General features: G+C 33.0%; 1 protein-coding gene across 1 annotated transcript in view; it reads right to left on the minus strand.

Annotated features, from left to right (window-relative positions):
* Nucleotides 1-8,940, minus strand: part of LOC106457052 (neural-cadherin-like) — a 137,625-nt gene extending 128,685 nt beyond the window's left edge. The window contains exons 1-2 of the mRNA XM_022382870.1: nucleotides 8,837-8,940; nucleotides 5,111-6,461 (exon numbers count right to left, since the gene is read on the minus strand). Of these exons, the coding sequence (XP_022238578.1) occupies nucleotides 5,111-6,365 (1,255 nt within the window). The 5' untranslated portion in view covers nucleotides 6,366-6,461; nucleotides 8,837-8,940. The remainder of the gene's footprint in view (nucleotides 1-5,110; nucleotides 6,462-8,836) is intronic.
* Between the last annotated feature and the right edge of the window lie 2,417 nt (nucleotides 8,941-11,357).

An 11,357-nucleotide genomic window follows, 5' to 3' on the forward strand; every position in this document is an offset into this window, starting at 1 on the left:
AGTATTTATGCCACGTTTGGTCCTACTATCTTGTAAGTGGGAGATAGGAACATAATTTCAAACATGGAGCAGCTCAACGTAAGCAATGTTCAGATGATCTATAACCTTTCAAAGAAAGAAGGGGAAAAGATTTTCAGAAGTTGTTACGTTATGGCATCTCATAAACCATAATCCTGGTTACGCTCCTAAATTGGAGCCCTGATCAGAAGGAGAGCAACCAGCCAGAAGTACCTGCCACTACACGGACTTTGTCCAGCTCTTTGAACCTCAGAGTGGAATTAGTGCCCTTAATTCTAATGCAAAGCGTGTTTAAAGATATCACGTTTCTAGCCTTGGACCGTTCAATCCGCAGACCGGCACGATAACCAATAAGCCACACCTCACTCGATTTGTATATAGACGTAAAGCCACACATCTTATGAAGGTAGCATGTGCAGATGTGTGTTTTTATTTTTGTTTTTAGATTGAAATATTAAAGAACAAGGAACTTAATCCAATAACTAATTGTTGGTTATTTTGAAATATGGCAATAACGCTTATAATATAATGACTCTGTATGTTATCTTGACAACAAGGACAAATTATGCGTTTTCTTTTCTCAAGCTAAACCACGATACTATTATTGCGTAAAAGATATGTTTATAGATTTGACTGGAGTCAAAGATATATTATTGATGCAGACAAGCAGACACCACAGCGTCAGTATCGATAAAATAATACATTAATGATGACGACATCCGGGTATAACATCCCTTTTGTATGACGGAAATGTTACAAACAAGGTAGTTGAAACAGAAAACAAGCCACTAACACGCTAGAAGCAAATATCTTTCAACTAAAAATATAATTTATATGTATTTATATATAAATGTATTGATGTAGTGGCATTAATGGTATTTGCAACATATTGCATAAATATGAATGTATAAAAATTATATACACATACATATTAGTACTCGTATAATTAGAAGCTTCAGTGGTAATGAATTCCTTGTATAAATCACGAATCTGCCAGTTATTTTGTATAATACGTATTACTTTGACATGTAGTTGGTAAGATATTAAATTATCATTAGAAGCTAATATTTTTTAATCGGAATATAGATTCATATATATAGCGGGTTAAGTGTTATCAGTCTCTGAATTGAAGTTGAGTATGTTATATTAACACGATTTTGGTACGTCACCACATCTTTACAGTCCACGTCGCTACGTCCGTAATTCTGTCTGACAACTAAATAATTTTTCCATTTCTTCATGCAGAATTTGTGGTATGTTCACATCGTTTCTATACATTCTGTTCCTTCCAAATCGCAATGAAAACATTAACAGAAAGGTCATTAACTCGAAAGGTCTACGAGTTTCGCACGTCCTCAAAACTCATTCAATCGATCTACATAAATCAAATTGATAAGAACTTTGCAGTTTTACGAAACCTATTTGACACCTCTCGGTGGTACATGAGTTAGCGATCTTTGTCAGTTTACGAATAATTCAATACGCCATCGAAACCTATTTGACACCTCTCGGTGGTACATGAGTTAGCGATCTTTGTCAGTTTACGAATAATTCAATACGCCATCGACTCCTCGCTGAAGTTTGCGAGTATTTGAGATAATGTAGAAGGAAAGCTCTTTCCATTCCAAACTTATAAGATAGTGTGAAATAAAAAATAACAATACTCGGTTTAAACGCAACAAAGCTTCAATAACAAGGCACAGTTGGATAAGACATATTATAATTGAGCTTTTATGTCTTTACGGGGTTTCTAGAAAGGTGTAAAAGCCATAATTTATGTAGATCATAACTATGTTTTAGCCTATTCGTGACGGTAGACGTTGGGTGTAATGAATGAAAAGTCATCTGTTTAGATAAGCGACGACAAAAAATATGTTTTTCTTTTATGACTTACTTTATCTATAAAATCACCCATGGTGTCACGAAGATTGGTTATTCTCTTCACTTGGACCATCAGCTATTTTGTTATCATACTTGCATTAAAAAAAGCAATGAACAAAACATTTCTTCGAGTATATCTTCTGAGTAAAAACTCAGGTTTCAATTAAAACCTCAATTTTAATACAGTGATTGAAATACATACAACTCTTTCAGGTTGGTGGAGTTGAACAGTAATAAAAACTGTTGCTGTGTTCAGTAAAATCTGCAATTCTAATAGATTTTTAAACATAATCGCTAAAGTTTTCGAATGAACGAATCAAAAAAATTTTACTCTAAATTTGGAAGTACAATACAAAGATAACTTTAGTTAAGCCTATTTCGTGTTCGTTACAACAATAATTTTATGATAATTGAATTTATAATAAAGGTATTTCTTGGCTTTATTTGTGATTGTAAATGAAACTCTTAAGCCACATAAATATCTTATATATCTTTTTTTTTTACACATTTTGCACATAAATTATTTGTACCGACACACACACACACATATATATATACATAAATACATATGGAGTGTTCTGTGAACAGTTTAGAGGAGCCTTGTGAGCTACGTATCTTCAACCCTATAACTTGTTTAGATGTGAGTACTTATAGATTCGTTTATTTGTCTTTTGTTTGTATGTAGTTAAGCACAAACTACATAAAGGGCTATCGGTGGTCTGCCCACCATAGGTATCGAAATCCGACTTCTAACGTTGTAAGTCCACAGACATACCACTGTGCCACTTGGGAGGGGGGGGGGCTATATATTAGTGATGATAAAATTTTCTCACGAACTTCTGCTATATATTAACCTACGTTATATCAATAAAATTACATCGGTATCTCTGACAGAATCGACCTGGAATAACCTGGTGGATATAACGCTCAACTCACGATCTGGGGGTGGCGGGTTCGATTTCCTTACCGATTACGCTTGTTCTTTCATCCGTGCATGCGTTATAATATCATGAACAATCCCACTTTTAGTTGCTAAAGAGTAGCCCAAAAGCTGGCGGTAGATGGTGCTGTCTAACTGTCTTCCTTTTAGTCCATCACTTCTAAATTAAGGACGGCAAGCGCAGTTAACACTCGAGTAGTTTTGCGGGAAGTTTCACAAGACAAACTAACTAACAGAACTTTCTGAACCTATAACTGTCTATAAGTGCATTATAGCAATGTTAATCCTTTACGGACTACGGTGATCCCGGTGTCTCAGCGGAAGGTCTTGTAAGCTTACGACGAGAAAAATCGGGTTTCGATACCCCTGGGAGGCAAAGCACAGATAGCCTATTGAATAGCTTTGGCTTAAAAACAAACAAACAAATTGCACAGTTTGAAAAACATTACCGTTTCCTTAACTTTCTGGTTATTGGTTCATAAACTTATTACTTTTTCCTGCAAAAATTGGAAAAGGCAAACTCATAATCACAGTTCTTATTAAAGGAAATATTACATGGCCCAGGTATGGAAACGTAGCATAAAAATAAATACACTTTTCGTCCGTTTTCTTAGATGCAAGAAAACACCTTTTTTGTAACTAATTTTATCAATATTTTTTTGTAATTAATTTTATCAATATTTTAAGGTGAAATAAAGCAATCAAAACGTAATGCGTAAAGATCTTGCACTTTGTTTTAACATTTTAGGAAAAATTCGATTAAAATGAGTCAATTTAAATGCAAATTGTCTCAAAAAGTTTTAAACAGAAAAAAATAATATTTGTTTCTAAAAAAAAAGTAGTAACTATGGATTTTTAACAGTATTTGTGTTATTTTTATTATCAGAGAAATCTCTGAAAATTACCAAAAATTTAAATCCTATAAGTTATCGAATGAAAAAAAACAAAAAACTTTAGAAATTGCACATTGCATGATTTGGGCTTAAGAGAACCATACAAGTGCAATTTTCAATTTCTCATGGCAGAACCATTAAGCAACTACAATTGCCAGGCATTAGAAAATCAAAAATTTCAAAAGCACTTCACTCTAGCATACAGTTCGATTTAATTTAATCGCCCAAACCAGCAAATAAAAATCTATAAGGTTAAACCTGAAGTGTGAGGATCTAAATAGGTGCAGCATTCATGAAGATGAAAGAAAAAATCACAGCGTTTTTGTGTTTGAATAACTGAACATACAAATATATTTATATGTATCGCTCAATACTCCATTTTGTTTGTTTATTTGTAGTTAAGCACAAAGCTACACAGTGGGCTATCTGTACGCTACCCACCACAGGTATCGAAATCCGGTTTCTAGCGTTGTAAGTCCGCAGACATACCGCTGCACCACTGGGGTCATTCCATTGTGTTCCATAAAACCTGTATCCATATTTTCGGACCGGCATGACCAGGTGGTTAGGGAGCTCGACTCCTAATCTGAGGGTCGCGGGTTCGAATATCCGTCACACCAAACATGTTCGCCCTTTCAACCGTGGGGGCGTTAGAATGTGACGGTCAATCCCACTATTCGTTGTTAAAAGAGTAGCCCAAGAGTTGGCGGTGGGTGGGGATGACTAACTTCCTTCCCTCTAGTCTTACACTGCTAAATTAGGGACGGCTAGCGTAGATAGCCCTCGTGTAGCTTTGCACGAAATTCAAATCAAACTCATTCAGTTAACTAAGCACTATTTATATGCGTTCTTAAAAAAAGCATAATTCAGTTTTTCTTTTAATTTGTCCCATTTTAGCGAACGGCATTATACGTTTAAATATTGTTGTTGTTGTTGTTTTTTGTTTGTTTTTTTGGCAATTCGTGTTTCCAATGTTGTTGTTTTTTATCAGAAAAATAAATTATTGGATATTTATATAAGTTGAAAATAAGTTATGTCTGGAAAGAAAATATTGTTGAGTTAATTCATACACATCTTCGACATTCCCACAAGAGCACGCAGGGTTTCATGCTCCATGTAATAATGACTAAAGCGAGACCTGGAAACGTGAAATGACAATGAAAAATTGGCTAGTTCTAAGAATAAACAATTCTACATCAAAAAACTAACAATTCAGATAAACAGTAATCCAACAACCAGAGTTCACGCAAACAAAGTTCGATAAATATAATATAATATCAACATTATGAGATTCGAAAGTCAGATATATAATTTCTAAATCTAAATATATATTGATAATAATGAATTTATAAAAGAAAAGAGAGAAAAATAAACCTACCTGAAGCACCTGGCTTTGATATAAGTACCCAGAAATCAATAGTTTTTTCTTTCCCTAGATGTTCATAATTCCACGGTTCTTTCACTCTGATAACGCCCGCCTTATCTACCTGTACCCATCGATTAGGACTTTCGACTTCAAAAACTTCTTTGGGGTGTTCTTTTTCCAACTGAAACATGATTTTATGAACAATGCTTCCATCACTTTCCTTGTATTCATAACTTTTCGTAGCCCTTACAGATCGTTTTGCCCGCACTAGATGTTGCGTGTCATTTTCAGTTACGTCCAATAAAGTCGTTGCTCTGATAAATGGATCTGATTTAGATGTAGTGATGATTAAAGGAATACTTTGGCTATATTTTCGAGGATTGCGATTATCGTGAATTTTTATGAATAACTTGTAAGTTTCTTGATCAAGTGTTCCTGTCAGTAAAATCTCACCAGTTTGGGGAATTATGGTAAGTTTTGGATGACGAGTTTGAAAATGATAAATAGGACGATCTCCATCTTTATCTGTGGCTCTGATAGTTCCGATGACAGAAAAGCGTTTCGTATTTCGTGGTACGTGATATTTGTAGATATACTTTTCAGGAATTGGAGGGTTGTCATTCATATCCAACACACTGATGAAGAGAACTGTTTCAGCACTGTCGATCTCCAGTTCATCTGCAGCTCGCAACAATAACTTGTAAATGGCTTGCCGTTCTCGATCAAGAGGATGATTAGTCACAACAGCAACAACTACTGACCTGTTGAGGGAAGAGGGAATGATGCTAAAGGAGTTGTCATCATTTCCAGAGACAATGCTGTACTTAACTTCGTTGTTTTGTCCTCCAAAAGCAAATAATTTTTCCAGACCTTTGACCAATGTGCCAGAGGGAAGATTCTCTGACACTCTTCCCCAGTAGAGATCATTGTCAAACCTCAACATATGTTTTTTATGTTTCACGTGTATTACAAGGATGTCATGTAACGTAAATTCTTGGTACTCTTCTTTAACGACTAGATAAAATGGGTGTCCTACTTTATGAGAAATATCTGAAGTTAACATGAGAATACCGTTTCTAAGAATAACAAAAGTGTCTGACAACTCGATATCGAGTATGTTGAACGTTTGTCCATTATAAGTGTATTTTTTAATAATATGACCTGGTTGAGCATCATGCGGAATAACAATGTTCTCACTTCTGAATGCTATTGTAGATGGCAGAATTGATAAAACAAATAACAGACTTATCACATTTAACAGTATCATTTTGTTTCAAGAAGCACTGAATTAACCTTCACTTTTTAGTCAAAAGTATTTTTCATAACAAAATTCTTCCTTTTTTTCTTCAGATTCCAGGATTACCTAAATGACAAGTAAACAATCATTACAATTCCACAGCTTTGTTGGGAAAACAGAAATACATATATAGTTACTTTAACTTAAGTTCTTACAATGAAGGACTGTAATTTCCGAAATTACACGTTCTCTTGTTTTACAAGTATTTTATAGATGTATTTAAGAAAATGTGCTGGAAGAAACAGAATGCATAGTTATTTTTGAGTACTTATAACTAAGGACATTACCCAAAGAAAACATTATATGGCCGCTAAAAGTCATGACCATATAGAAAATGTAGTAACTGTAGCGTCACATTTCAAATATACTCGACACAAAAACCGTTAGGAAAAACGAACTATGAATTTGAAGAAGTCTGTCTAGTAGATGAAAGAGTAGTATTTAAACATTTCTTCAGTACCTTTTAGGATATAAAATCATACTTTCATCGGTACTTTCACAGGTAAACAAAATCCAAAGCGGTTTTGGAGCAAACGTGTTTCTTTGAAATTGTTATTTAAATTTTGCATGTCTTTGCTGGTTACGTGATATCCATAGATTTAATATAGGATTTCTTGAACTTAACATAACTGAAAATTGAGGCTTAATTTAAGTGTTTTCCATTCCAATAGGGCTTGAAAGGAGAGTAACTATTCAATTTAATTCTTTGTCCATCGTGAATGATTACACTGAATCTGAACTGATGCAAAAACAACTGCCTTTTTTTTTAGAATATTAGCATTATCATACTGTTCTGAACGAGTCGTGCAAATCAAAAAACTCGAAGAACATGAGTAGCATCAGTGCAAACTATGTGACTCGACCTGAATTTAAAGTGTAAATTACAAAATCATCCATTTTTGCTACAATATAACAGTAACTAAGAAACATTATGGAGAAAGTAATTTAAATGCATTTATCGGACAGAATATGGTCTTCATCTTAATTGTCATTTAGATTTATTTCAATATTTATGATATAGAAACATATATTATCGTATAAACAAAAAGATAACAGCTTAAGGCCGTAAATGAAATTTTCTAAGAAGCTTTATAATTACAAATTCAGTAAGAATTAAAGAAAAACAGACATACTAGCAAGAAACAATAAGAAATGTGCACTTTAATACGTGAAGTTTGTTTCAAGAGCTCATTTTTTTGTGTGTAGTAAACCTTTGTTTGGGGCATAAATGTGAGAAAAAGCGTTGTCTTTACTAACGCTACAGTTGCTTTACGCATTACAGGAGAAATTTTGAGCAGAGCACAAAGTTTTTTAAAATTTCCTGTATTACACTATATTGGCATAGATTCAATTCTTTATACATTACTGTTAATCCCTGGATTAGTTTTTGTATTATGTTTTGCACAGAATGGAGAATTGTTTTAAACTAATTAATATGAGAGAGTATTTGATAGTATGAAATTTGTGTGAAACCCGTTTTAATACAATTAAGTGTTATCGGTGCAAATGGCCTTTGAAGATCAAATTGCTTAATTAAAATATTGTCTATAATGCTTCGGAAATTATCTGTATTTAATGCAACATTATGTACATATTAGTTCATCATCTTTGTGCGTTTGTCGACACCACCATGCGTATACATTATGTACTAGAAGCTCGCTTATTATTAATCTATGTTCACTAGGTAAGTCTATAGTTAATTTTCTGCAATTAAGGAATCTTCTTGATGAAATTGTAACTAAAATATTAGATCAATATATAGCGTGTAATTTCTTGAGGAACTTGGGATGTATTTATTTGATCTTTCAACATATATCCAAAAAGAAGATAGCAATAAAACACGCTCTCAAAGAGCTACACCCTTTCAAAAACAAAGTGATATGTGCTAGAATTACATCCTTACGTGCTCTAGCAGGGACGAAATCATATTATATTGGACAATGGAATTGGAAATTACTAACGAAAAATTTAGTCGGCCAAGTATATGCAAGATTGGTAATGGTATAAAAATCAAGAAATATTGGCGAATTTGTTAAACTTATGCTACTTAAAAGCTGCCTGAGTGTTTTATTGTTATTTAGTGAGTTGTATTTTACTGGGAGAAGATTCGTTGACGTTTTTCCTATCAAATCAACCGACAGCTAAACTAATAAATGAACACTTCATTTTCTGATCATATAGTCCTTACATCATACCACAGATTGAATTATCACAGTGAAATAGACATAAACCCCCAAGGGTTTCATTATTGTTCTTACTTTATAAAGTCATTCCACAGAGTGTTATTATCTCAAGTACTCTTATCTCCTAGACAAACCTGTATATGTATAAACAAGCAACATTTTCAACGGTTTTTAATTCGCGTTACTACTTCTGTTCATCACTTAATATCTGTACTTTTTAAAGAACTGTTTCTAAGTTTTCAGAGAGAAATGTCTTACCTTCATTTGAACATTAATTTTTGTTCACTACCCAATCCATGTAAAGTGTTCAGAGGTTAAAGCCTTGTTATCCGTAAACACATGACTGTTTAGACTACGTGCGCTTCGATAACTTACTTCTCCAAAAGGAGCCAACTACACCTTTTTGCCGCTAGTTGACGCTCGATAATATAACGAATTGCCATCTATGAACAACACAAAATACTAATCATTACGAAATAGGTATTTACAAAATAAATAAAATTCCTGAAAACAAATAAAAATATAAATTCATAAGAATTTAGCATGACGTTTTCTTGTGGAGTCTTTAACTTATTTTAAATAATAAAAAAGAGTAATATATTGCAGAGAGTTAAAATCTTCCTTGAATGTTCTCAAATAATACGGTGTTTGAAGAATTTGTGTTTTAGATTTATATGTAAAGTAAGAGAACGATCAAAAAAATGCTTGTTTTCTCTGTGTTTTATTTTCTAGATCTTTATCTCAAAACTTACGTTACAATATTTAAAGACACGTTATATTCATGTTTCTTATGTCCGCCACATATGTTTCATGCTATGTTTGTAAGAGTTATAAAAAGGGTTTTACATACATTTTTCTAAAAGAGAATTTCACATCTAAACTGTGAGTTTATTGGTTACAATACTTACCTTCAGTTTGCTGTTTCATTACAACTGGTTAACACCCCTTCAAGTATTTTGTATTCTTTTCCAGAAAAAAGAAGACAATTAATAATAAGAGAATGAGTTTGCTGAAAATATACGAATAAAAACGTATGTATATATATATAGACATATATGTATGTTCACTTCTAAAGTTAAAGATGAGAGCGTATTACAAGGGTCAACAGCATCTCCATAATTTGGATTATTTACTAACATTTCTGGTCGAAATCAGAAAACGTTTCACTTATAATACCAATAAGTTGAATTAGGGTATATACCGTAACGTTTAAAAAAATTAATTTTATCCTAGAGAAGCTTGCAGAAACTGGGAATGCACTGTCTATCAAATGTAACCTGACATTTGTTCGCAGTTCTCGCGTGCGAAATGAAACTAGAACTTAAAACTAGTCCTTAATGTTTCCGCATCTAAAACTACCGTACCAATCATCATCTGTGCAGACAGTTGTTGAAAAATACTTTCCTCGTACTTAACATATCTATCACCTTATTTCACAGGCTTTTGATGAAGGTGCATAATAAACACGTTGGGATAATAAGAATACATGGTTAATCTAAATTAAAAAAATATCTATAAGATTGAGCTTTTTAGAGCCTCTACCATCCTTGTTTCTGTTGTTTTTTTGTTTTTTTACTGTGTTTAACTGTGATAATTTATAGTAACACCGATAATTTATAGAAGTTTTAAGTGTAATTTTTAAAGGTAGATATTTCATTAAAAGTAAAATATTTAGGCTGACTTCACGTTAAAAACACTTACCTATGTTTTTTTCTAAGCTCTTCGTCATCAAATTCAATTTTCGAATACCAGACATAATCAAAATAAATAAATTAGATTACGAAAGAGTGCATGAAAAAGTGATGCAGGCACACGTAAACTTGGAACAAAAGGAGAAAATATTTATTAACAGAATTGTTCTTTCTGCATTTTACTTTATAATATCGACACAGTGCACAAAGCTTTACAATACCGTAGAGAAAAAGCTGAGATAATTTTTTATTCGATCCCGTAAAATAAAATAGTTTGTAAATTAAACTTGTTAGGATATTTAATATAAATTGCAAACAAATCAAGTTTATATAAACGAAATATAAGTGATGCACAATATATTTCAAACAACACTTACATCGGGTACTTTTTAACTGAACCAGTAAGCAAAAACAGGTGTAGCTGTTTCACCTATTCATGCGATCTTTAAATAATCATTTATGTAGTTTTTCAGCCCAGGTCAATACTATTTGGATTATTATTCGTTAACCAGGGTGAAGCATATCCATTAGTAAAATAATTCAATTTAGTTATTAGGAAACATAGATATACTTGTTAAAAATGACCTATAAGACATCTTATTTCGAGTAAAAAAATGTTAACATTTACCTCACTTTTGTAAATAAAATAAAGCCATGAAAATAAATCAATGAAAAACGTTGTGCAAGACGTAATCCATAATCCAATCTGCCTTACAATGCTCAATAAACATAGTTTAGAAGAAAATACAAATGCACGTCACGTTGTTTTTAACAGAAATAGTAGATACATACGTACGTATTATTAATACGACTTTGGAACCTCAACATATCGTTACGGTCCATGTCGTTACGTCTGGCCATGCTCTTCCTGACAACTACACACCTTCTCAATAGCGGTGCATTGTAGTTTCAATTGTAAAAGGCTCCGTCGTAAGGCTGTCGTGCTCAAATCACACTCCTTCGCCTTACAAGCTTTCCATGAGTCATCTAGCATAGGAAAACAACGGTTTCCCAGCGCCTGTTTCAAGAGTTTGGTGACTTCACCGGTTTGTCTTCGATTGTAATAACATGATTACCCGTTTCATTCT

The sequence above is a fragment of the Limulus polyphemus genome, unplaced genomic scaffold (genome assembly GCF_000517525.1).
Source record: "Limulus polyphemus unplaced genomic scaffold, Limulus_polyphemus-2.1.2 Scaffold287, whole genome shotgun sequence".
NCBI classification, from domain to species: domain Eukaryota; kingdom Metazoa; phylum Arthropoda; class Merostomata; order Xiphosura; family Limulidae; genus Limulus; species Limulus polyphemus.